General features: G+C 32.4%; 2 protein-coding genes across 3 annotated transcripts in view; one reads left to right on the forward strand and one right to left on the reverse strand.

The window, feature by feature from the left end:
• Nucleotides 1–15,185, reverse strand: part of LOC140052339 (2-oxoglutarate dehydrogenase complex component E1-like) — a 28,475-nt gene extending 13,290 nt beyond the window's left edge. For both annotated transcript variants that reach the window (XM_072097860.1, XM_072097862.1), the window contains exons 1-4: nt 15,078–15,185; nt 14,183–14,597; nt 9,732–9,911; nt 1,861–1,963 (exon numbers count right to left, since the gene is read on the reverse strand). In XM_072097860.1, the coding sequence (XP_071953961.1) occupies nt 1,861–1,963; nt 9,732–9,911; nt 14,183–14,392 (493 nt within the window). In that variant the 5' untranslated portion in view covers nt 14,393–14,597; nt 15,078–15,185. The remainder of the gene's footprint in view (nt 1–1,860; nt 1,964–9,731; nt 9,912–14,182; nt 14,598–15,077) is intronic.
• Nucleotides 15,186–15,550: 365 nt separating this feature from the next.
• On the forward strand, nt 15,551–24,238 carry LOC140051035 (solute carrier family 15 member 4-like). The gene is made up of 9 exons (XM_072096105.1): nt 15,551–15,629; nt 16,087–16,436; nt 18,495–18,705; nt 19,087–19,256; nt 19,612–19,832; nt 20,091–20,277; nt 20,735–20,935; nt 21,387–21,518; nt 23,351–24,238. Exons 2-9 carry the CDS (start codon nt 16,106–16,108, stop codon nt 23,629–23,631), a joined length of 1,734 nt encoding a protein of 577 aa, XP_071952206.1. The 5' UTR covers nt 15,551–15,629; nt 16,087–16,105; the 3' UTR covers nt 23,632–24,238.
• The last annotated feature ends 3,704 nt before the right edge of the window (nt 24,239–27,942 follow it).

Consider the following 27,942-nt stretch of genomic DNA (forward strand, 5'->3'; position numbering starts at 1 on the left):
ATATTCATATAGATATTATTATTTATATATTAATATTAGTAAGTAGGCCTAATATGCTAATTTCTTGTTGATTGGTGATCATTTTATTTTTAGTGCAATTAAAATCTATTGTTGGTTTCAATTAATGAAGTTTATGAATTGCATTTGAGTATGATTTTATTTATTTTATCATTATTATCTCATTTGTTTTTTATGGCGTTTCTGCTGCATAAATGGCAAATTGATTTCTGCTAAGATTGCTTTCGAAAAAGCCAATCAGTGGGTTGTCGTTGAGCAAAACGTTCTAATTGCCCAAAATGCAATCACTCGGGCAATCAAACAGTTAAGACATTATAATAATGTATACAAGGTCAACCGCGGTCAATCAAATTATTATCAAAAAATTTATATTTTGCATTCAGTTAAAAATTGCAGTGATAAATGGAGTGCAGTATAAATTTTGCGGGAAAAAAAAGAAACATTTTTTAAATACTATGTCAGAAAAAAAAGGCTTCCCAGGGTCTTGCGCAAAATTTACAAGAGTGTTTTTAAAGCTCTGTCTACACTATCAAACTTTATGTGGTTGATGTGTCCATGGACACGATGATGTTATATCAATTAAAAATTTGGGCACATCACACTTTTTTTGTCAAACTAATTTGATAGTGTAGAGTCTAACCACCTTATTTAAATATTATTCTGAGAATGCCATTGAACAAGTATTTAAAATTTCATCCAGTTTGTTCATCCCAATAATTTGGTTATTTGCTTACACTAACAGCACAAAAGGCCTTTAATTTAAGACTGTTTTGTTTTATAGTGAGTTTATAATTGTTTAGCTTTTCTATTTTTTTATCTACTAACTAGAAAATCTTTTAATTCATTAATATAAATTTTGTATTTATTTATTTTTTTCAATGTATAATTTTCATACGGCCTCGTGGAAGAACACATTTTGTTGTGAACGAGCCTCTGTTTTAAAATAAAGATTTTATTATTATTATAATTAATCTACCCAATATAATTCAATATCCGATTCCAAGGATCTTTGATTTAAAATACAGCATGATGGAAGGACATCATAATACAATAAGTTATCCATTGTACATGTCGTTTATATTTCACACAAACTGTATGTGCAATTCTGAATTTCAATCATACAGGTACTGTACGTCATTCGCGATCTGTGTAAACCTGTTTACGTCAAGAACCTTGTTGAAATAAAACGGTTATTGATTTCTAAGCAGAATCACACATTTTCTCATTAGACAATTACAGAATGTTTTCAATTCTGTCTACAATAAAACTAGATTAATCACAGAGGAAAGCTTGCTACAAGTTTATTAATTTTATTCATTATATACTGTAAGTCATAGTGATGCTGATTTTAAAACTCATTTCATAATATGTACAGTAAGAATAAAATTTTTTATTATACCGTATATTATGGGCATATGGTAAAGAAAAAACAAAAAAATAAATAATATATAATCAATAACATTTTTATGCTTGGTAATTATTATCAAAAAATAAAAAAACAAATAAACTGGTAGAATTTGTTATGCAAATAGCACAATTACACTAAATATAAAAAACATAATTTGTGTTTGTAATATTTTTTTATTATGTATTGTGGGGTAAAAATAACTATAATGTGGGATGAAAATAAGGAACCAACGTGCTGTGTAATGTAGTTGTTTTAGAGTGCAGAAAATTAGGCACAACAAAATGTAAAAACAAATAGTTAGAAACATGTATATTTCATGCACATCCATAAATTAATGTGTAATATAAAATTAACATAAAAATAATACATGCATGCAAAAAAGAAAAATTAAAATTGATTGACTAAAAAAAAATACTGTGTGTGATACCTCTTACCTAGTTTGTAATTTTGCACAATTAGTTCGGGAGGGGTCTCGGAGTCGAGGTCAGCACAGTTGATTGCTAGCGGATCTAGGTTTGCCATGTTATGTCCGCGAATCTACGAGACGAAAGGCATAACATCAAACACATAGCCATGCCCATATAAAAACAGTGGGGGCACCATATGGAATATCATAAGTGTGGTTAAATTGCCCGACAAGATCAGAAACTCTGGTGTGGTGTTGTAGTGTATGCTTCCAGACTCCACAACTCAACATTAAAAAAAAACAAATTACACACAACCACCACTATTTGTTTCTGAAATTGTCTTAACTGATGTACTGTACAGCTACCACCCTGCATCAGTTTCCCGATAGAACTCCTGCTATAGATTTGAGTGTAACTGTGAGTTTGTGTGCATTTGACAGATTCCACCAAAAAGTTTAGTAAAAGCTGACGTAAAATGTTAGTACACAAAAAAATCATGTGACATTTAAATATCCTATGATACTGATAATAATAAACACTGTAAAATTATAGATGAATTATTAATATCAAATAGAGAGTGCAACATATAGTATTAAAAATAAAATTAACATGAAGGACAGATACGATGATATACTGCATACTAAATATATACAGTACAGATATCAAAACATATAAATGGATTATTATATCACAAAGAACAGATAATACAGTATTATATGATTATTATTACTGTAATAAAATTTTAATATCTTAATAAACAACAAATGTATTTAAACGAACCTAAAAAAACTGGGGTAATATGCTTCAGTTATGAGTTATACTTTTACAGCAATGTACTTTTCTTACAGTAGTTGCCCCACCATTTTTTATTTTTATGTGTTGTATTGTTGTTGTATTATTATGCTGGTCGAATAAGTAAAAGAAATGATCAATGTCCTTGTACTATTGTAACGGTAATAATGCTTTAAATAATAGCACACAAACCAATATCGGCTTTGTAGGCTATGAGTTTTGCTTACCTGGATAAACCAACATTGTTCCTTGAAAAATAGAAAATTCATTGAACACCCCTCTCCATAAAATGGTATAGTTGAAAAACCATGCCCCCAATGGGAGAAGATGCAGGTTTATTTAGGAAGCTCAGCAAAGAATAGAAGATATTTAGTACAATATTTAAAGCCCCATTCCCTACGTTTTTTAGATCTAATTTAAGATCACAAACTATATTTAATGTAAAAATAATACTATATGGTCCTATTGCGATAACTTTTTTCGTCTTTAAACGGTTAAAAATGTGAAAAATAAATCGATTCTAATAATTATAGCGGCCCGCTATAAATCCCCAAATGCATTGCGCGCGGATTGATATTTTTGTTTTTCACCTGTAATTCGCCCACTTTTCGATCGATCGTGAAGCCAAAACAAATGGAAGACTCCTAACTTTTCAGCGAAAATACCGGGTTTTCCCCAATTTGTATCAGCGGAGTCTGGCAAAAATAGAAAGACAATTAATGCAGCAACTATACAACGTCAGGCTAGGTATATAGCTAGCGTACGATGTTCGTACGTTATCGATGTTTACCAGCTAGGCCTACAAAACTAAGCCTAGCTAGGCTAGGCCTAAGACCGTCCACGAGAGGTCGATCGCCGCGAGCTACTTAGGTAGTGCATTGTTTCTCACTTTTTATCATAATTTACCATAAAACGTACATTTAAGACAAGGAATGACATGGTTTAATGTTTTTAAAGTGATATATATGTATTATTTTCCAAAAAACGTCCAAAATTGCAGGGAAGGGGTCTTTAACCTACAAACATGTTATTACTTTTGAATTTTTCTACTTGTTTCCAACAGTATCTTGTATGTTACTGTTAGCAGAGGTGCAAAACAGGATGACATTAAAGTTTGATGAATGCATAAAAGAGTTTATGGGTGCGCAGTCAAAATAATTTGATATCTTAATATCATATTACTGTATTTACTGTATAATCATATGAATATTCAACAACAACAAAAAAACCATGGTCAATGTTATTGGCTCACAATAATCCATACAACTAAATAAGCACGTCACCTAGTTTGGCCGTCGTCCCAATGCCCTAAAGGCACGTATTGTAATCATTGTGTTACGCATACCATTACCAGGTACAGTACTTATATTCGTGCTAAAAAGGTCAAATTCTATATTAAAAATGTATTGTTCCCCTGAATATTGTTCTTGAATATGCCATTTTAATGTCATATAATAGTTATCCACTTTGAAAAAAAATTGAATAAAAAAAAACCTGAAAAAACTATACAGTAATTTAAAGAAAAAATAGTCAAATTGGCTGCCACTGCCAGCCAATGGGTTTTTGGTTGATTTTGACCATTTATTTTGTCACCACTTTATATTGTTTATTATCATTAATATATTATTATTATTATTATATTATACGATTTAATGTGTAACTACGGCATGTTGACCTCGGCCCGTACAACATGCTAAAAATTAAAAGATTAGATGTGTTTAAATTTAGGGTGTTGTATAAACACAGCCCAAGACCTACAATATAGTAGATCATCGGAAAACAACATATTTTTGGGAATTAGTGCTATAGTTATTCTACTATAACGAACCAATAACTGGTATAATATTAATATCATTACTATACAGTACTATTTAAAAATATTGTAGAGTACAGTATTACTATTACTGTAGTTACAGTATGACAAATTATAATTTTTTTTATCATTTAACAGAAGTACAGTATTTGTAATCACTAGTAATAAATGTAACCATATTGAATTAAATAGTAATTAATACATCATGAATTAATATTAATATTATTAATGATGATAAATGTTTTTTTGTACAGCAAAGACAAATTTTAAATTATTTTCAGTGACACAAATGTTTTAGTTTTATTTTACATTATAAGAATTTCATATAGTTCATCTCTAAAAACATATTTTTATAATAATTCTATGAACATTGTAATAATAGACAGGTGTGGAAATTCTCATCCTAATCGGCTAACAAATTAACCAAGCACAGTTGTTCAAATGAATAAACATAAAATTATCTTTATGCTCTATTGTAGTAATAAAAATGTGCTTTAAGAACTAAATTTAAATGCTACTGTATTGTTGTAGTATAATAAAGGACAGTAAAGCGTGGTTCCCACTAGCGACGCAACACAAGGACATAACGCAACGCAAGTGAATTGACCAATCACACGCGATGGCTTATTCGCTTGTGATTGCTAACTGTCTATAACTTCGCTTGTCATTGGTTAAAACGCTTGCGTTGCGTTTACGTCCTTGCGTTACGTTCTAGTGGGAACCAAGCTTTAAAAGTACATGGTTCTATGCAGTACCAGGGCATATTACACAGTAACACTGCCAGTAACAATGACAGTGTGTACAAAACTATTGTAATCAATACAATGTTATAATATTACATGTCGAATATTCCCCTAAAATATACTGAGTGACAAAATATTTGCATGCTTTAAACTAATTACAATCAGTTATAAATGTTATCTGCAAGATGAACTTTTTTTAATGTTATGGATACGTTTGTATAAATAATACAGAGTACAGTACTATACGTTAAATTCATTTTCCATGTGCCTTTGTAAAGACTGTCTTTTACTGTATACGTAAAAAAAAAAACCAGCTTTTGTGACTGTGTACAATTTGAAACGAATACTGTTATGCTGCATAAAATAAACAATAAAAGAAATGTCACATGAGCATCAAACTACAACAAAATTGTAATAAAGATCGTTTTCTATGTTTTTACAACACGTGGCATTCTAATTTACAATATTGATCTTGGAATCTACTATTTCACACTAACACAATCTTCTGGCAAAACTACTTTAATGCTCCAATGGACTAAAGGAGATTCACTGAAATGTATACCATTTTGTTATGTACTGTATTAAATTGAAATGCGGATTTCTATTCCTATGCTAACTTCATAACAAGTCGACCACATCATTTTAATTAATTTAGTTTAAAACTATTATTAATAATTATTACTAAAGTATAATCTTCTAAAAAGTCTGATTTTTTTTTTAAAGTCTTAAATTTCAAAAGTAAGTTTAAGTAGTAGTTTCAAGTTTAGTTTCAAATTAGCGCATCTGGAACTGAAAAAACATTGTGGAAGAAATACTGATTATGGAAAAATAGTGATGAGGTACAGTATTTACTACCATCATCGGAGTTCCTCTCACACTCAAATCAATTTTATTTCCACAATATTATAACATACATACAGTATAATAAATGCAATGAAGTATTCATGTGAGAGAGGGGGGGGGGGGGGAGAGTCATATAAGTTAGAAAGACTTTCAGTTTGACCCACCCAAAGATATAACATTATTAAATACGAATACGAAAAAGAGAAAAAAAAATATATATATACATAAACTAATAATAAATAATAAAAAACAAAGCTACAATTTCTATTTAAATCATATTATCCGACCTTAACTGGTTTTATAGAATTTATATATTTAACGTTCATCATATCTTGAAAGTAAATAGTTCTTGTAATGTATACTAATTTAAATTTAGAAGTTGTAGATACATTTTTAATATCTACATGAATTGAATTCCATAATTTAGCTCTTTGGTATTTAATAGAGTTCTTGATCAAACTGTGTGTACATTTTAGTGGTTTACATATTGTCCTCAAATTTAACTAGTTTTCTGGCCTGTGTCTCTTTTTGAATTTTGCTTGTATTTTAAAATTGTACATATATTAGCATGTTGAACTTGTGTGTATATATTGAAATTATATTTTAATATTTTAGTTTTGAATTTTACAAAATCTGGAAATGTTATCACAATTTTAAATTTATAGTAATTTTATATAATTAATTTTTTATGATAATATATTTTTGTACTGTTTGTTTTGTATTCTCGAGGGCCCAATGATAAGCTTTGCTGGATGGGCTACCCTCATGAAACATGGTTCAATAAAAAAATATTATAGTAGCAAAAATCTACGAAATGCAAGTCATCCTTGTAAACAATACAATTATTCAAATTCGCCTTTTGCGTTTTATGACTAACAAACATTTCTTCTGCAACATCCTTTTAATGGATTACATTTTACAGCACTTTCTTTAAATAGTTTAATGTATTTATTAATTTTTTTGAAGTGAGACTTTTCATTTCAGATAAATTCTTTAGTTCAATTCAAGTGTTTTCATGGAATCAATTACTGTAGACTTATTAGTTTGGATCACTGCACATAAAACCATGTGTTTTATGTTTAGAAGAACTTTAAAAACATGTGAATTGTGAATGCTATGTTTATTGTACATTGGCTATTGTAAAATATCGCCATATTAATGTCGGTCGTTATCAGAAATTTGCTTAATTGTCTTTTCTTTTCCAGCCCCTCAACTGAAGTTGCATGTTAAGAATTTTTTTAAAGAAAAGATGGTTTGCACTAGTTTATTAGGGTAATTAGTGATAAGTAATTTAATAATTTCATTTCCACTTTTCAGCAAAACTTGAACATATTGGGCCGTTGTGTGAATCAATGTTTTGTTGAATCGTTTTTGGTGTGAATGCCTGAATTTCCTTCGTTGTTCAATACACCAGGATTGAACATCTGAATGCACTTCGCTTCTATCAAAACGTACCATATTTGGGTACATCACACTTAATTGTCAAACTAGTATAATAGTGTAGACAGAGCTTAACAACCTGTTGTTTACAGGTAGGGTCAGAAGGTCACCCTTGGCCAAACATTTATTTCTTAATTGTATTTATTATTATCCATAGGGCAGTAAGATTGTTTTAAATAACTTTCAAAACTCTGGAGTGTTTACAGGATTGGTGTGAATTGGAACTCTTTTCTAGACGATGACAATGTTATTACCTAGGCTAGCACTTTGGAGACAATTCAGTGTTTTTCAGAGTTCATTCACAATGTAAAAAAAATAAGGGGTATTAATATTACAGTACTCTCAATTTCTCAAATCAGTTTTATCATCTGTTTTCTATAAAAACTTAAATACAGTAGTACTAGTAGTAGCCAGAGATTTTTTGGTATCCAAAATAACTTTGCACTACGAAAACGAACGTCCCACAAAGCAACAACGTCCTACAAAAGCAACAATATTTTACAAAGGAATGAATAACCTTAACCTACTGTAGTATGATTCTTAAGACTGTATTCTCAGTCTTTGATCCAACACAAAGGATGTCAAGGTAAATGCCATGGAGGAAATGCAGTTTATGTTCTAATCAACAGACCATTCTCAAACACAAAACAATCTCCCGCAATCTTTATCTATTTCTACTGCGAAATTGCAATAAAAGTATGTTTTATTGTACTTTTAAACTAAAGTTGTCTGGTGGTAGTGGTTTTTGGTGGGAAAATATTGTAAATCTTTGAATTTATCTTGACAATGGTAAATGAAGTTAATGATTATAAATACTGATAGTATTGAGAGATGTTGTCTTTTTTGTAGGAAAAAAAAGGTGGGGCCTACAATACTATAACAGTAAAAGTATGACAGGGATGTAGAGAGATACGTTACAGTGGAAAAGACAAAACTATACTAAAAGGTTTTGTGTATCCAGAACAGAATGTTGAAATTATACTGTAAGGGGAATAGATTTGAACAGATTTTTTAAAAAACCATTTGTGAAGTTTTTTAGCTGCTTTCATAATCTATAGAAAATTTAAGAAAAAGACTCCATTATTTTGTTTACCAAATTTATAATCGGTCATGAGAAGTTCTGGTGGTTTTTCGATACAAGCATAACTGATTTCTAAAGGGTCCAGGGCTGCCAGGTGATGCCCCCTAATCTGTAAAAAAATCATCCTGTCTTGTTAAACAATACATCATCAACCTTATACAGACAATTGAAAGTATTCCAAATGCACACTCTAATTTCAGTAGAAATTAGTAGTTTAATTCAGGTTAATTAATAATATCTTCAGTAATATTAAGTTTATACAGTACTAACTACTACTGAACTCTCTCAATATCAGATTCTCTGAAAAACTCTTCCAACACCAGGGGTGGATTGCTATAAAACAGTCTTAACTGATGGTCTTAACTCCCCGATTAAAGCCGGCTTTATCAGATAGACGGTCTTATTAAAGCCACTCCTGATAGACCATTGCTATAAACCAGTCTTAGATAAGACCGCGTAAAGTAACAAATTGAGGGCGTACTTTGCGCGTAGAATACCAAATAAGGTAATGTTCGTCACGCTTGTTCAATTCACAATCATAACAGTACGTACATTTCTACGCGAGAAAATCCATTCTAGGCCTATATAACAATAAAATCACCATTATTATTTGATTTAACACTTAAAACTCGTTCAATTGGTTGTCTTTGACGATAAATAATACGTAAAAGCAACAAAAAGAGAGGTTTAACTTATAAGACTGTTTTAAGACTCCTTCGAGTAGGCTTTAATTTTAAAGACCGTTTACAGGTTAGACCGCGGTATAGCAATGGTCTATAATATAAGACTACTTGGTACGTCACGAATTATAGCCGGCTAAGCGCTAAGACCGGTTATAGACCGCTTATAGCAATCCGCCCCAGACTTGAGGTCCAAAACGAAAAATACATTTAGAAATATACCAGAATTTCTAGAAAGCCAGCCCAACAGTATCTGGTATTGGGAGAGTTACAATAGGTCTTTGTACAAAAAGACCTACAGTATGTGTATTGTAGTGGTAGTATGGCAGACTCTCTGTATCGTACCATTGTTTAATTTTAAAAGAATTCCTGAAAAGCGGTATTTAAAATGATACAATGAATGAATGCAGACTGAAACCAGTCAATGACGGACTAATGTTCTCAATCATGAGGACGTCTAACAAAACATATAACATTGAATGAGAAAGAAAGAATGCGTAGCCAACCTGATATGAACGAATGATGGCCTGCACACTCAGATGATCCTCAATCACTTGGCGATCAAATGTGGGAGATTGTGTTAGACTGCCTCCTGTTGGAACAACGCTCATCACCGATGGTGGCGCTTGATAAGCGGTTCCAGGTGCGGCACCCTTTTCTGCATTCCGGAAGAAAATATCCCACGACTAGAAACAGAAAAAATATGAATTTTAAATTATGTTCAGTAATCTTGGATACAGTAATAATAATAATATTAATTTCAAAAGTATAAAGAAAATGAATTAATGTAATTTATACAATATATTGTATTGTACAATAACAAATTACGCAGAGACAACTTTACAAGGTAAACCTTAGATTCAAGGTGCTCTGAAAACAATTACAATATTTGTTCATACTTTTTTCGTTATCCATCTTTGACAATATGCTTTCCAAAAGGTTTTTTCATTTTGTGTATTTAAGAAAGGATGGTTTGTTATTTTGTCAATAAACAATAAAAAAATACTGTATAAAACACATTTTCCTAATTTACCCCAAAAAAGATGTACACATCAAAGAATAATGTACTGTATACATTTTCATTACTGTATTTAAAGAACAAATATAAAACAATTCTTTTCACACCACAGTACTCTTCATGACATTATTATATATTGCCATTAATAACAAGTGTCATTAATAAATGATTGTTTTGCATATTGGCATTTACCATCAGGTATAAAAGGTTAATAACATTATGAAAAGACACCTCTTTATTTAGAAGTCTTCTGCGCACATTCCATATGGTGTACTGTGCAGTGAATCAAACAATATGCTTAAAATCATTAGATTTATATAATAATATATAATACAAAAACATCAAACAAATTAAATTTTATGATCATTCTCAAATTCTCATCTCATCTCATAGCCTATTTCACCCACTGCTGTGTGAAGGCCTCCTCCAGCTGTTTCCATTTAGTTCTGTTTCTTGCCGGTCTTTTCCATTTCCATGTACGTTGTAATGTTGTCACGCCATCTTCTTTTTTGCCGTCCTCTTCTTCTTCTCCCTGTCCTCGGCTGCTATTGTACATCAAAGGTGTTGTTTCCATGTAAATTTTATTATTAAATTATCTGTCTCTGTTTGAAAGGTAACTAAATATTATCATGACTTAATGTCTTGTTACTAAGTCTGTGTGTACATGTAGTATGTTCATAATATTGAAATCCAGTAAATTTATCACAGTACTGTACCAACATTGGTGAGTGAGTGTGGCCGAGCTCTTAAGACAGTGGAACCGTAATCCATAGCCATAACATCGGCAAGGCTTCGAGGCTCACTCGCTCCTTGGTTCTGGTGGTAGAACAAGTCTTCTCGGATAAGGACTATAAACCGTAGGTCCAGTGTACTGTACATCTGGCTCATGTGCACTTTAAAAAACCTAGTACATATTTCGAGACGAGTAGGGGGTTACCCCGGTGTACTAGTTCATACATACACACTGTCGTGGACAGAAGTGATGGCGCCGTAGTTGGCTGTCGATGACACGATGTGACCCTTAGGGGAGAAGAATGTTGTTGAAAAGATGTAACATCTAAAGTCCACAGTGCCTTTGATCACTAATTGTTGCTGGAACTGGCGCTTTACAAATTTGTATATTATATTATTATTAAATGAGAATGTTGATACTGTAATAAGGTATATATTGTCTAAAAGTTTTTGCATGACAAATAAACTGTCAGGTTTGCGGTACATGCGTTTAAAAAAAAGAAATTAAGTATGGCTGAGAATGTCTCGATGTTGGTACTACAGTATGATCGAGTAAATACTCTGGATCTACAGTTACCGTATTATGCAAATAAGTGTAGGTCAACCAAGCCAATTGACCTTTTTGATCTTTGACCCCTAGTACCTACAAATAATATCAGAAAACTGATCTACAGGTGGTAAGATTCCCCCAACAATGTACATATAACTAATCTACGATTATTTACTAAATTCCTAGGTTTGTTTATTTATTTATCTTAGTCCTAGACAGAATTACTTTAATACCAAACTTTTTCTAAAAGAAAAACATCAATCCAAAATCATTGCATCATATACCGCTGTGGGACTACAGTACAGTATTCATGAGCACATGGCTTTCTTGAAAAAAATGAAAGCTACCTACAGTAGTACTGTATATTACAGTTTACAACAGTTCAAAAGCAAAGTTACAATAGTGAGCGCACAGTATAACACAACTGAACACACCGTGTTACCAACGTGTTAGGACATACTCAGTAGAGTCATTCAAATCATCTTCATTGATTAATATTGACACGATGCTGTCGACGATAATGCATTTCATTATAAACGATTGGTCGTTTAATATCCAACAAGACTTTCTATCAACTGTGACATTAATTTGGCTAACATTATCAGCTAACAAACCTAGTAGGTGATACAAAACTAGAATTAAAATGCTACCTGTACGGGTTAAGATTGAATTTTACAGCTAAGCGCTCTGTCTACACTACTGTCAAACTTTATGTGACAAAAAATGTGATATGTCCATATATGGACATGATGATGTCATACCACTACCATATTTGGGCATACCACTACCATATTTGGGCATATCACTACCATATTTGGGCACATCACACTGTTTTTGTTTTCACAATGATTTTATGACAGATGTGTCTACTCTACAATATGGTACTTGATCTAACGTATGGCATTCCTACTGCACAATACACTCTGTACAGATTAATTGGTATCGTGTTTTAGTTTTTTTAATCAGTGTACAGTATCTTGATAATACAACAATATTTACCTAGTACATTGCATAAAAACCTGAATGGAAAATTACATTCTGTACATTATCATTATTTAAATAAGGAAGTGAGGGAGGGACTTGTGACATTATTGCTGAACAGTTTATAAATGCTAAATCCAGATTTGCATTAATCAATTCTTTGTTGATAACTTGTTGTTGATAACTTGTAATTATAATTAATTATAAACAAATTAATCTACAATAATTGTAAAATTTAAAAATTATAATCTCAATCATTTCTGTATAGTATTATTAATAATATAGGACTTACTTTATAGGTCTGTGTCTTTATAGGTTTATAGGTATTTTATAAATAAAATTATATTTAGGAGAAAAAGTAAGTTCTAATTTTATAAAGTGGAAGGATCATTAAAATATAGTAAGATTCATTAGGCTGCCTGAGATTGTTTCCTTAAACTTTCGATAAGAGGACATCAGGTGATGACTGAGCTTGACTATGCTAAATGTCTCATCATGAGGAAGTGATCATTTCCTTGGACAGTTCTGCTGCACACACAACATTGCACTGTACACAAATTGAGAACATTTTTTTAAAGAAAGTAACTCAGTCAGGGGCCAGTCTCTACAGCAAGAAATCGATTTATAGCCCTTGAATAAATTAGTGAATGAATTCGGCAGAAGACATACAGTACATTGGTCTACAATATCAAACTTTATGTGATAAAAAATGTCACGTGCCCATGGACATGATGATGTAATATCATATTTAAGGATATCACTACCATATTTGGGCACATGTATCACACTTTTTTTTTGTCAAACTACTGTAGATGATAGAGTAGACAGAGCTTTAGAAATAGAAATAGAGAAAGTAGAAAAAGGGCACAGCCCAGGGTCATTCATTAATCAGCAATGAACCAAAGTATATTTGTTGTTGGTGGTATACAGTAATTCAGAACAAAGTATTGGTTATCCAATTGTTTATCTCTAGTTTAAAGGTCATTAATTATACATTCAAAATGAATAAGTTCAGCAACAGAATCAATATATAGCAAAATTGGCTGTTTTATTCTACCATCTTTAATTAAAAGTTTTACCAAAGGTTATTTGTACTGCACTGCAGGCAAAGAAAGCTCCAATGGTTCCATCATAATATATGATGACCAATTCATATTTCTGGACTCTACTACCTACAGTGCCCTTGACTTTTATTAGTACAGGGTGGTGTATACTATACTCTATCCTATCAACAGCGACATGGAAAAAGGTAAGGAATATTGGACTAGCATGTGAGAGGCATGGGTTCCAGACTTGTCTGTGATCCTAAAATGAAAGATACTATACATCAAGACAATCATTGTAGCAGCCGCTCAGCTGGAAAGTTCCCAATATTAGTCCTTCACAAAAACTTATTTCTTGGCCAACTACCAGCAAATCTTTCCAAAAATCTGACACAGATGAGCGGCAATTTACTTTGATGAATGGCTTGATTCAAACTGACATTTCGTAGAATACAATAGTATTGTTGGCAAAGAAGTTGTGAAGCTCCATGTGTAACATGTTTTGCTGCCATCTTGTATAATATTACAGTATAAGGAAACTTGGCTGTGCCTTAAGAACTATAACATACACAAATCAATAGTAAAAGGCTTTAATCAATTAAACATCGTGGCTGAGTAAACCAAAATACATACCTTATGTACACTTTGTGGATTTTCTAACCATGATACATACATTTCCTCAACATAATTAGAACTGCTACCATTAAGGAATGGTTCTGTGGCAACAGGCGCAACATAATATCGAGGAAACTGAAGTCTTTCGGCACAATGCCGTGGCCAGAACGTCCTATTTACATTGGCCAATTGTCGGCTTTTATTTAAAACTGTCTTAATATGTTGCATTTTTAAAAATTAGTCCTTTGTGGCGCACCACAATTTTTAAAATCAAGTCTTTTTTGGCAAAAAGGGTGTTTTCCTGGTCTCTCCAGCTTGGTTGAAGGTGATACCCTCAACGAAAAAAAAAAGGATTTCTGGTTAAGTTGTCTTCCAAGAAAATCAACACTTTTAACATCAGCTTCACAAATAGAAATGGCTGCTTGATGTTAGTCTATTAATGAAAAGAAATAAAGAATGTTTTAATATTTTTAATATGTTAGGTCTCTCTTTATTAAACTTTATTATTTAGGCCCCTATTCTATACCTACCTATTGTAATTGTATATTAAAGTTAATATTATTAAGTTATGCCTAAGCTAGACTAAGACTAGCCTAGAGGCCTTAGGCCTAGGCTAGTGATAAATCACTAAACTAAACTACACGTACTAAGCCTAGGCCTAGGCATATATTAAACATCGTCTCTAAAGACTAGGCTAGGCCTAGGCCAACAGAATCAGTTTTACCGGTAGGGATACAGCAAACGCGAATACTTCCTTGAACTATTGAGAAAAAATACAGGAAGCTGGCCTAGCCTAGAAAATAGAGGAGCACAACTATCGATTCAGAATATCAACTATTACGGGTTTCTTCAAATCTATTTTGACGAGAGTTTATTTAAGTAATAAATGATAACTTAAAGCATGCTCACTTACGATTTAAAATCTTTTTGCCTCTGCAATTAACGTTTGAACTCGGTGTAGTTACTGCAGTGTTCTAGGCGTACACATTCTTTCCATCGAATTCGCGCAATCTGAAATTCTTTGACCTTTACCCTTATGACGTAAACAACTTAAGTTTTGTGCCGGAAGCTAAGTTTGTTCTTTATTTAACTAGGAAAACCGGTGGGTTTTTATGCTTCTTGGTATTTCGTTTCGTCACTGAAAATATTGTTGTTTTCAATTCACATAGGATGATACATAACCACTTGTACTTTTCTTTATTTTGTAAACAGTAAACAAATATCTGGGATAAATTAATATTTATTTGAGGTGATCGTTGTGCGACGAAGCGTGATAAAAAGTGGGCGTATAAAATGATAAAGTTTCATTGGTTATTGAACTTTTCTAACTTTGAACGCTGGATATATTTGACTTACCGAGCATGTGATTCTTCTATTGACTTTCAAACACTCGTGATGTCATTTCTGTCATATCATTTCTGTCATTGTTATGCAGTTGACCTTCATGAAGCGGATTTATTAAATCGTAAGTAAGCCTACTAGAATTCAACTTAATATTAAAAGCATAAAGTAGTGTTACATTGATTCTTTACACTTGTTTCTAATCGGTTGTACTTTATAAATATGTACGACTACAAGACCTGCTCTACAGACGGACTTTGCACTTTCTTTTCATACAATAAATGTTGATATGTTTATAAGTCATATCACAAATACAATGTTATATACAATGCTACAGGTAATTGTCGAGTATCAGACGTCCTGACAATGTTAATAAAAGTCAATGAAATGTCTCTACAGTCCTACCATAGGCCTATATACAATTCATGCATATCAAAACAACTGGAAATTGTTACTTATTGTTAATTGTTAAATTAGGTATTATGTCGGGTTATTTCGAACTTTAACGGGGGGGGGGGGGGGTTCTCTATTCTAAAATCACAGTTTGAATAAATTCTAAAAATAAACATATTTCTTGACAGGTCTGCTTATGTAGCAACTATGGCATCGGAAACGGCACCACTGCTAAAAGACATGGCAGACGACTCACAGGCAAAAAAGAGTGTATCCTTGACGCAGTCAGGACGAATGCATATTGTACTCTGTATATTATGCTGTGAACTATGTGAAAGATTAACATATTACAGTATTGTGGCTAACTTGGTGGTGTACTGCACAAATAAGTTAGGTTATACAAGTGCTGATGCGGTCACCGTCAGCCTTGTGTTTTCCGGGACATCTTATTTTGTTCCTGTCTTAGGAGGATGGGTTGCGGACTCAATCTCAGGAAGATACAACGCCATTTATGGCAGTTTGCTCATTTATTTTGTAGGTGAGTTGATTGAAAACTCGTTAAAAATACAAATGAATAAATTTCATTATTATAATTTGTTATTCTTTACTGTATTAATTTATTATAAAACTTAAATTCATCATTAGTCGCCTGCAACGCGACCCTACAGCTCACTATGTCGGTCGGTTGGTCGGTAAACACTAATTTAAGCACGCGACTGAAGCCATGTATAAGGCCTTGTTTTTATACAGTTCATCATTTAAAAGAATAAAATGTATGTTGTATATTATTACAAAGTCCTTTTAGGTATCAAAACCATTCAAGTTTATAACCATTCCAGTAAATAAGTAAATGTCCTATAGGCCTAAAGACCCAAGTCCCACTATGCTCATAATAACTAGCATAGACCGTGATTAAAACCACATATCATTATACATTTGAGAAAAACGCCGAACAATTTACAATTTTTAAAGTAGTTTATTTATGTAAGCTGCTTTGACGGATTTCTTTCGATCTTTGAGTGTTTTTCTTACTTTCGTAAATCTTTGATTGACACCGACGATGATAAACATCGCATATGTTTCGTTATTGCTCCAAACAACATCATCATCATCAGTACAATAAATACGATCTTCAATGTTTTAGCTACAATATAATATTATTTCTCTACATACGGGACATTAGTTATATGTTCATTATATGTTTATACAACATCCTGTAAAAGAGCACATGAGTAGACTATAAGAGCCAAATAACACCAAACGTTTTTTTTTTGGCTTAATTCACGTCCAGATGATCACTAAAAAAGACACAATTCAACTCTCTATTGTGCCAGCACTTTTATTAATTTATTCATAAGCTGAGCAGATCACAAAGAGAAAGTAGTATATTTCACAAAAACATAAAAACTATAGTTTGGTTTTGCATTCGTTCTAGAAATACCAATCTGTTTGAGGCCCACTTTAATCAAACAAAACAATATTTTACAAAAATTAAGGCCAATTATATTAAGATAAACATTTTAAAAAAAAATGAAATACCATTGAAATGATGAACATTTTTGTAAAATTGCTTCCTACTGACGTGTAACCTGTGAATATTAAAAATACATTGATTTTATTAAAATTCCTGAAAATTGGTTTGATTATTACATAAATACATTTTTTTGCTATATATTGTAATACATTTTTACAAGGAAAGTAGGTTTGCTTTTGAAATTAATTGTAAAAAAAAAAACATTTTTCATATCATAGTTGAATCAGGAAAATCTCACTCTTCCCTTGCTGTATAGTAATTTCATTCAGAATTCATCTTTACAATTTCAAGGATGATCACAAAAATGTAAACGTCAACTTAGGCCTTAATGGTATACCCGTACCAATCATTATAATGTTAGAGCTGTGTGAAATACAGTAATAATAACAGGTTTACTATCATTCAAAAACAGTTAACAATTGAAACAATTAGTTGCTGGTATGATTATTGTACCTGTATCATCAGGTCACTACATATTTTAATATACACTCAATTAGTTCACTTTTGGAAAGCTTTGTTGCACAGCAACATGAATGAAGCATGCAACAATGAGGAATTACTGCTTCTCTCAAAGACACATGGATCCTGCAGTACGTCTGACAATGAATCGACGATCTTTTCCCACAAAGACAGACGCTTGGTCGTCATGTGCATCCTTTTTTGTGAACTCTGTGAACGGCTAACCTACTATGGTATACTTGGCAATCTGATCTTGTACCTGACGATAGAGTTGGAATACAGCAGTGCAGACGCTTCCACTATATCAATGGTTTGGACAGGTGTCGTCTATACCATTCCTGTTTTTGGTGGCTTTATAAGTGATTCGATGTTAGGAAGATTTAAAACAATAATTTACTCTCTGATTATCTATGCAGTTGGTAAATATTGTGTGTTGTAATTATATTTGTTTAGTTTATATTTTAGGAGGAATTATGAGGCATTATATTGTTTGCCTGCAGAAGGAACAAGAACAAGTTATTACAGGGTGACGTAGTCATACGGCAACGCAATATAAATATACATAGACAACAAAGTGTTATATAACTGTTCTTATTCTTTCAGGAACCGTTGTACTACCTTTAATATCAATAGATTATGGGACACTACTAGATAGTGGAGCTGAACTTACGCTGTCTCAACAACGGGGATTTTATATTTTTGGTCTTTGTTTAATTGCTATTGGGACAGGCGGTATCAAATCAAATGTTGGGCCGTTTGGTGCACAACAACTTGAGGATCTCGGAGAGGGTGCTATACAAACGTTTTTTAATTGGTAAGAAAAATGAGTGTGTATGCTAATAGCTAATAGGTCTCTTCCTAAGTTACTGGCTGCGTGGGTTGCTTTGGAATACAACACAGAATCCTTCAGATAAGATGTAAAGATGTTTGTCTGTTTTTGTCAATAATAATTTTACAATAAATTGTTTAAAGGATGGTAAGGAAATAATAGTAGAGTAAGGTTTGTTAAAGAGTACACCAACAATTCCTAAATTGCTACAGAAATATGGAAAATTGTTGTGGCATTCCCACTTTTTCTACATACTGCCTTTTTTATCAATTACATGGGCTATTTGTAGTCTAAACCGTTATACGAATATTTTTGATATAGAAGATATTAAATAATAAAACTATCTTGTACTTCGTATCTTTAAAGGTTTTACTGGTTTATCAACATTGGAGCAGCGATTGCTTACTCTTTAGTTGTGTATGTCCAACAAGAGATAAGCTTTGCATGGGGTTACACAATACCAGCAATATCCATCTTACTGTCGATCGTGGCTCTGTTGCTTGGCAGAAACAAATATATAACAATGCCCCCAGAAGGTATGGAAAATCAGATTAATTTCAGTAGATTATTCAATTTTATTTTTCTGGATTTCTAAATGTGTCTCCTGTGATTTGTATGTTTTTATACATGTGATCTTTGTGGGGTTTTCCCACAGTATCTGTGTGGCTTTGCAGGTGATCTCTGTGTTTAATTGATCTTTGTAGGATTTCCAGTTTTTTAGACAATAATCCCTTCTTGTAGTAATGGGACTCAAGGACACATACTTGAATACAAATTCTTAAAATCTAACTCTTGTATACATTTTCAAAAAATGTCTCACTCTCGCCTGGCACAATTAAATGTTCTCCATACTCAATATTATATAATTATTTATTCTGGTTTATTTTTCAGGTAGTATATTAACTAGAATATGTAAAATTCTTTGGCAAGCAATTTCAAAATGTTGTGGCAGCAATAGTTCTGACGATATGGAAATAAAGAGCTGTTTAGATCGTGCAAAGCAAGAAAATGGAGGCTCGTTCCTCACTGAGCACGTAGAACAAGTGAAATGCTTAGCTAGAATAGTACCCGTGCTGTGTTGCATGATAATGTACTGGACAATATATGCACAGGTAAAGTTTTAAGTATAATACATTGTTAATAACTAGAAGTAGCCTAGCTTACAAATAGCCATTTCATATTTTCGCTGTGGTCTGCGACATACAACATTTCTTCAATCTGGTTTTCCACATATTTTCATTTTGATAAGCACTATTTTACCATAATCAGAACATTCAGTTTCATACAGATGATGTATTGTTATCTTATCACCAATACTCAAGATTTTTAGTGAAAGTGAAACTCTATTTCTTCTGCTTTGTATATTTTAGATGCAAACAACATACATACTACAAGGAGAGAGAATGAACCTTGTATACAATAGTTTCACATTTCCTGTTGCGTCTTTAAGTCTGTTCAACAATTTTAGCCTTCTTTTATTGATTCCAATCATGGACACTCTTGTATATCCTTATCTGGAACGCAAAGGCTATAACTTGACACTGCTAAAGCGAATTGGTAAAATCATGTTTTTCTTTGTTATGCGATAAATACTATTATTAGGGGCCTGTTATTAATTAGCCTATTTGTATTAATTAAATTGTATTGACAAATAATATTCACAATATTGATACAGTGTACATACTAAATCAATTAAAAACGCAAACAAATTATATCTAAATTAATATTTAATGCCTATTATTCTCAAATTGAAATCAGGAATAGGCTTTTGATTTATTTTTGATTTTGATATAGTAAAGTAGTCTTTAATGTATGTATCGTGTGCTACAAGTTGGCCAAAGATAAGGTCTGAGATATTCTGTAAAGTATAGTTTTTACACTGTAGGGCCTCATCTATAATATTGTTATAATAATTGTATTATTATTATTATTTCTCATAATTTAAAATAACTTATTTGTTTAGCTTTAATAGCTGTTTATTGTAATACTCAAACTAATTTTAAAATTTGTTTAGGATTTGGAATGTTCTTAGCAGCAGTGTCAATGGCAGTAGCTGCTGGTGTGGAGGTCGCCAGGAAAAACATAATGCAAGATGGTGGATACAACACTCAAGTGATTGCCAATGCGTCGTACAACGCTTCCACGTTGTCAGTTTTTGCACAAATTCCGCAGTACTTTATAGTTGGCGCTAGTGAAGTCTTTACGAGTATTACAGGTTTGTATATTTGCATAGTGTTGCACTCTTACCAGGCCCATTTGACAAATATAACAATTCTCTACAATACATGTTGTGTACAGTTGGTAGTGCTGCATTGGCTGCAATACTATACAGTAGAGGATCTTTTCCGAATTTCCTCAGTAATGTCAGATCATAAACATTTTACCCATAGTTACATAAAATGTGTTACTATGTGTATTTTTTGTGACGGTTTACAATCCACAATTTTCAAGCTATTTTTACGAATAAAAGTATATTATTATACCATTATAATTGTACGTATACCTTGATGAATATACCATGTTTACGGTACTTGTTGAATATCGACGCGCCGCTAAAGCTGATTAAAATATGTAACTTCATTATCAGCTGAAATATTAAATAGAACTGTATTTCTCTCTGTAATAAGATTGCGTTGTCTGATTTATTTTGGTTTGTGCTTTTTTAGGGCTAGAATTTGCATATTCACAGTCGCCAAAGGCTTTACAAGGAGTTGTTATGGGGCTCTTTCTCCTAACAACAGGCTTAGGAAGTTATGTTGGTTCATTACTCGTAATAATTGTTAATGCTGCAACCAAAGGTAATTATCAGTGAAATAATTATAAGAAAAGAGCATCAGATTTTAAAAGTTTTCAATTACTGTCATGTGCAGTAGTGAAAACGAAAATTTATACCTACCTTCTATATATAAATTTACGTAAGGGCAAAATTCGGTAAATCTCGGTTTATTTCTAGAATTTCTACTCGATGGTATATAAAGTTGGTTCATACTTTCGGTACTGATTTTAACCATCTGATGTAACCCTGTTTACTAATTAAATTGAGTTAGGTAATTAGTTATTGACGATTAAAACGAATTTAGGTTCAACGATTTGCCCCAAATAGGGGTGTTTTCCGATCGTGGTATACACTGTCTAATGGATGTCCATCTTGAAAAATACCCGCCACAAAAATACGAGGAGGCTTCGCATTTTCCTATCTCCTCCTACGATAATTGTTTTTAATAGCTGAAAAATGTTGAAGACAGGCCGATTTTCTTTAAAAAATACTATTTTGATAGATTTAATATACGATTATACAAATGTATTGATTTGCGATGAATGGAACATTCCAATCTCTGTTTCACAAGTGTCTATTCCCTCAGGCGTCGTAAAGGCAAGTACAGTACTGTATACTCGAAATTCGATCCATTTTTGTTTTCAATCTGTGCTGCAGAGGTTGGATATAATTTTTTTTTAAACGGATAATGAGCTAGCGTTTTCACTCGCCGTATATTATGTACAAATCTTTATTATTGCAGTTAAACCACCCACATCATCACCTTTCCCTCACTGGCATGAGTAGCGTTGTAAAACCAGTAGAGAATAGGCCTACGGTACATCACATGCCCTAAACGCAGAACAACTTTGGTGGGTAGGGTAGGAACCAACTTAAGTATGAATTGGCTCTAAGAAACAATTGAAAACCATTAGGCCTACTAATTAAGTTGAGTTAGATAATTTAATATTTATTGACGATTAAATCGAATTTATGATTTTCCCCGAATAGAGGTGGTTTTCAAATTGTTTTACATTATATTATAAACATATACACGTCGTAGTGATGTATCGTTACATGTGCTGTACTATTTCAATCGACTAGGACGGTGATAGTTTCAACAAAGTATTACATCGCAATGTTTTACTGTGTTTAGTGGTATATTATTTGTAAAACATGAAAGCAATTAATATTTCGTTACTAAATGGATAAAGAATATATTTTAACATTGTTCCTCTTTGCACCCATCCTCTTCCCCATCCCTCAACCCTAATGTTACATACAAAACACAAATTAAGTTTGTTTAAATTTGACTTAAACAATTGGTCTTATTTTGTGACAAGTTTCTCTTTCGGAAGTAATAGGGTGCTAATTTTAGTTGAGTACATAAATCACAGTGTCTATTTATTCGTTCCTGTACACGACATGTATTATTGTCCTGCGGTACGTACATTTGAAATCGCCAGTTTTTTAACGCTGAAATTATTATGTATTCGAGAACCATCTGTGGGCACGACCTAGATGGTACGCGAGCGAAGCGAGCGTACCATCTAGTCGTTTAAATTAAGGAAGAGTGAAATTCTTCCCAGGTTTCAATGAACTGTTTTGTATCGTTATCAACCAACAGATAATGAACATAATGATTAGGTTGAGTTATTGACATTGAGTTATTCAATTATTTCCTCCAGGGTAATTAAATACCCTGGAGGAAATAATTGAATATCACCCACAATGCTAAATAATATAATTGAGAACTATCTGTCGTAGTATGTGTGGGTGAAATAGGTGGTATGTTTAGGGAACTATACTCATACTTTTTACACAGTAAATTTCGAAATGTAGGCCTAATTTGTTAAATATTTGTTTTATTTTCAGGCCACGAATGGTTTCCAGATGAAATCAATGAAGGTTATATAGAATATTATTTCATATTACTATCAGTAATGATGATAATAAACTTGGGTATATTTTGCATTGTTGCGCATTATTATACATATGTGCAGTATGGTATATTGAACCCTGAACCTCCACCAGACTACGGCGCTGTTGGTAAGAATAGTGAATCTCCCGATATTAAATTGAATGGTGAGGGATTTGATCAGCGGGATAAGGCTGTCTTGTTAAAGGATGGTAGCTTGTCTGAATCTGAAATATGATACTGCATCAAGACGCTGGAATATTGTATAACCAGAGAAGAATGAAATTACATTACAATTTCACTCTTCCCTTGTATAACATGCATTGTGGTGCATGATTCATTCAATGTTGTCATCAATCAATATGAAGTTTGTAAGAGCCATCTAATAAAGCTAATAATGTTGTTATGTGCCTCGTTTTCAATGTGTTCAAGATGCAGACGCTTTAATGATATGTGTGCTTAGGTTAATGTTATTACATTCTTCTCATTTTTTTTTTATGTTAAAAGTTTGGATTTTAACTTACGGTTTTGTAAACAAACATTTTTTAAGGTAACTATATTGTTATAATGTTACATAAATTTATATTTTAATACTTAGTATTGACAATATATATATCTATACAATTAACTTTCTCAAAGTACCGTACATTTACAGTTTTGATTAATAGTAGCCTCATGCTACACCTAATGTGTCAAATACAGATAAAAAAACGACAAATATGGTAATATATTTTATGAATTGTTATCATAGAACATTAGGCCTATACGGTATCATGCAAATTTGATAATTTATATAAACTGTACATATTTTATCTTAATAAACAACTCCAAATAATTTATATTTGATCGTGCTTGTGCAATTCGTTTGTGCCTTGTAATATTAATTAATTATATTTAGAAATTTACTGATATATATAAGTTGAGAATAATAAATTTATACAAACCAAAAGATTGTGTTTTTAAATATTGAATGAGATTTTAATACGTCCTGTAGGGTGTTTTACTGTATAAAATGACCTGGAGTGTGTTAAATTTGTTTCAAATCGCTCATACTATGTCCTATAAAAATATGTTACTCTTTTAAATATAAATAATAATAGGCCTAATAATAAAAATAATAAATATTCAACTTTTCTGTAAAAAACAATGTATTGATGTCGAGATATTAATAGTTTATTGCGTTAAAGATCTGGCTCCCATCCCACAGAGTCACATATAAAAAAGCCATACTGGTTTTTAAATGTCTCAACAATTTGGCAACCCCGGGCATGACAAACCTATTCACTCCATTACCTCAAACTCGTGAAACGAGGCAGTCAACAACTATGAAGTTGAAGGTCCCTTTTGCGGAAAAGGAAAGTTACCTCACGAGTTTTTGTGTAAGTGGGGCAAATATATGAAACAATTTGCATATCGACTTGAGAACCGAGACGCCTGTAAATGTTTTTAAATCTAATTTGTATGATACAATTCATTAAGTACAATTAAGACCTTACTGTGCTCAAAATGAGAGGAGCTACGTTGCCCTTAAATTGTAATTGTATCCGAATTTATTGTTGTATTATTATTGATTGTATTTTTTCCCCCATATTTTTATTGTTATACATTATTAACTGTGTGCTATTGCTTTTGTACGTAAAATGCAGGGCCCCAATGGAAACCAGTTTTTAACTGTTTGGGACACCCTGGGTAAATAAATGTAAATAAATAAATAAATAAATAATCATTGTTACGATCAACAAATGGCATGTAATTGGCAATTGAAGCACAATAACAACAATACAACAAGAAAATACCAATTGGTGAGTGACTGGTGAATTACGTGTACACTTTGGTCTTGCAATCTTCAGTCATTTCGTTTTCTCTTGGTAAACTGTTTCTGACTATTTTATTGATTCTATATTAAATGATTTTGGCTCTCCACTATGTAGCTACAAAAAGGCCTATTCCAATCGTTGGCGGTAAATGATCGTACAGGAGTCCTCATCCACGAAAAAGCTAATTGTTTCCAATTAGCTTTGGCTAACTTGATCAATCTGATAGGAATTTGGCCACTCGACCAGCAAATGTTTGAATTCCCCAGAAAAAATCTCACCTTGTGATTGGTCTAATTAAGAGCAATTTACAAGCAGTGACAGCTGCTTTATTCACAGTCGGTGAGACATCTGTAACAGAATAAAACTTAAATAAAATAACGAAAAATATGATTTGAACCCGGGTCTGAATACGTACTGTACAAATGTTTTTTTAACAATGTTTTTAGTTTTCTTTCCAGAATGAATAACTTACAAGCCGCCAAGAAGTGGTGTAGTATATTGACGAATCCTGTAGAAACTATAGTTATAGCGATATTGACGAAGCAGACCCACTGCAAGATGTATGCATTCATTCATTCATTCATTCAATCTTTTATTTCGGAATCTCTGGTCCATAGAAAGTAAAATTCTATACTAATAAATTAAAAATAAACTAAGACTGTACCGTACTAATTACTACTCATCTCAGGATGGCATTCCACATGGAAAGCATCTTTGACTTATAGGCCTATAAAACGTTGCCTATAATCATTCAAGTCTATAAGCTCATATCCATTCTGCACACGTTCTGCTATTAGCCCCTCGCCTGAAAGTTCAGTCCTAGTGTGTCGATCGTAGAGAAAGAATGTTGTGAGTTATGCATGTTTGTTATAGCATACCAGCCAAAACTTTATTAGTTTAAATTCCTTTGATTATTATACGCTTTTAGCTCTCCATAGTATACTTACAGTATCAGCCTGTACAATAGTTCCATACGTTACATATTGTACAAGGGCTTATTTACCACAAAGAGACTTATAATTGGTCTTGATGGTACGATTACTCTATTCCTTCTTTCATTTGATACTGTTTATACAAAGTAATTATTAACGACAATTGTCATGATTAGGCCTATTATTATGTAATTCTCTTTATTACTAATTGTCACAGACGTATTCATTCATCGACAAGTTCTTATTTTGATTGAATGACTTCAGTTCAGTCCAAAATAGATTCAATAGGACTTAAAACGTACAGTGACCAATTAATTATCTTCAAGGAAGAGTAACATTTCACTCCTCCTGGTATATTTAAAAGATATTTAATAAAATCTATTAGTATTTAATAATTTGATATGGATGTAGGTTTCATTCTTGTATTTTACATCCAGCATTAGATTCAATGTGGTATTACACTTGTATCCGAGTTCACATTCACTGAATTACTAATGAAAAGATTGCACATTTTGGTGGTGCACTAAAGTTTAGAAAATTGGAACAGCTACATTATTTTAATGGAGGATAAAGTGTGGACGAGGCAGACACCAAGACTAACTGTTGACGCGATGTTTCTATAATTTCTGGTATTATAGTCACTTGATTATAGAGTGTTGTTGAAAGCAGAAAGGGGTATTTTTACATAGACGTCAACTACTTTTCTTGCCGCAGCGGTAAGGCACGCATGCGCACCGTGCCATTTCCAGCCTCGACTTCATATCCTGTTCACATTTCGTACTCAGTCAGCAGCTTCTCCTGCAACGAAAGTACTTTATCCCGCCAACATATTAATTTATCAATCTTCATATCTGTAAATGAAATGTCTTCTTTATAACCGATTTCGTCATCCGGTGGTTCTGTAATCGGAATTGAGTTGTTTGCGTACGTATAATAATGTCCAATTACGGCAAATATTCCCGTATTTACGAGCAAAAGAACGGATAACAGGATGTAGTAGCGTTCTAGATAACCGTCGTTGATTTCATCTGGATACCATTCGTGACCTTTATATTAAAACAAATTTAAATATTAAATTGTTAATAATTGTTAATGAGAGCCAGTTCAATCTGGAAAGATCGGGCGAGGTTATACGGATATACGACTATCTGTATAAAAAATATGTAAATTGTTCTATAATTATTCATCATTACCCTTTGTTACAGAATTGACGACAATGACCAGTAAAGAACCTAAATAATTTCCTATAGCACTAGTAAAGACAGACACTCCAAGCAAAACGCCCTGCAACATCTTTGGAGCTTCTGAATATGCAAACTCCGTACCTATAAAATAAGTCACTCTTTACAATCAATAAAGCTGGAAAATGTTTATAATAGGACTATAAATGGTTTAGATCTTTGTTACAATCAAATAATTCTGTACAATTTTATACTTACGAGTATTGCATGTAAGAATTTCACTTGCGCCAAAAATAAAATATTGTGGAATTTGAACGAATACTGACATAGTAGACGCATTGTATGACGCATTGGCAATAATTTGTTCTTTATATCCACCGTTATCCATAATGTTTTTTCTACTAACTTCAACACCGGCGGCCCCTACCATTGCTATGGTACCTAAGAACATCCCAAATCCTAAAATATAAATGAAATTGTAATCCTTCTTAACTTTTAAAAATAAATGTCTTTATATAATATAAAGAACAACACGCATTTTATAGTATGTAAGCGATTGGGAAACGTTGCCAGTGTAGGCCAGTTTGACACACTACGTATTGCTGAGATTTCATCGAGC

The sequence above is a fragment of the Antedon mediterranea genome, chromosome 6 (genome assembly GCF_964355755.1).
Source record: "Antedon mediterranea chromosome 6, ecAntMedi1.1, whole genome shotgun sequence".
Lineage (NCBI taxonomy): Eukaryota > Metazoa > Echinodermata > Crinoidea > Comatulida > Antedonidae > Antedon > Antedon mediterranea.

Bases quoted from the DNA above. Each gene is read 5' to 3' on its own strand.
- LOC140051035 (XM_072096105.1), top strand. From the start codon at position 16,106: ATGGCATCGGAAACGGCACCACTGCTAAAAGACATGGCAGACGACTCA. The intron at 19,833-20,090 runs GTAAAGTTTTAA...TGTATATTTTAG, and splicing joins ACTGGACAATATATGCACAG to ATGCAAACAACATACATACT. The intron at 20,936-21,386 runs GTTTGTATATTT...GTGCTTTTTTAG, and splicing joins AGTCTTTACGAGTATTACAG to GGCTAGAATTTGCATATTCA.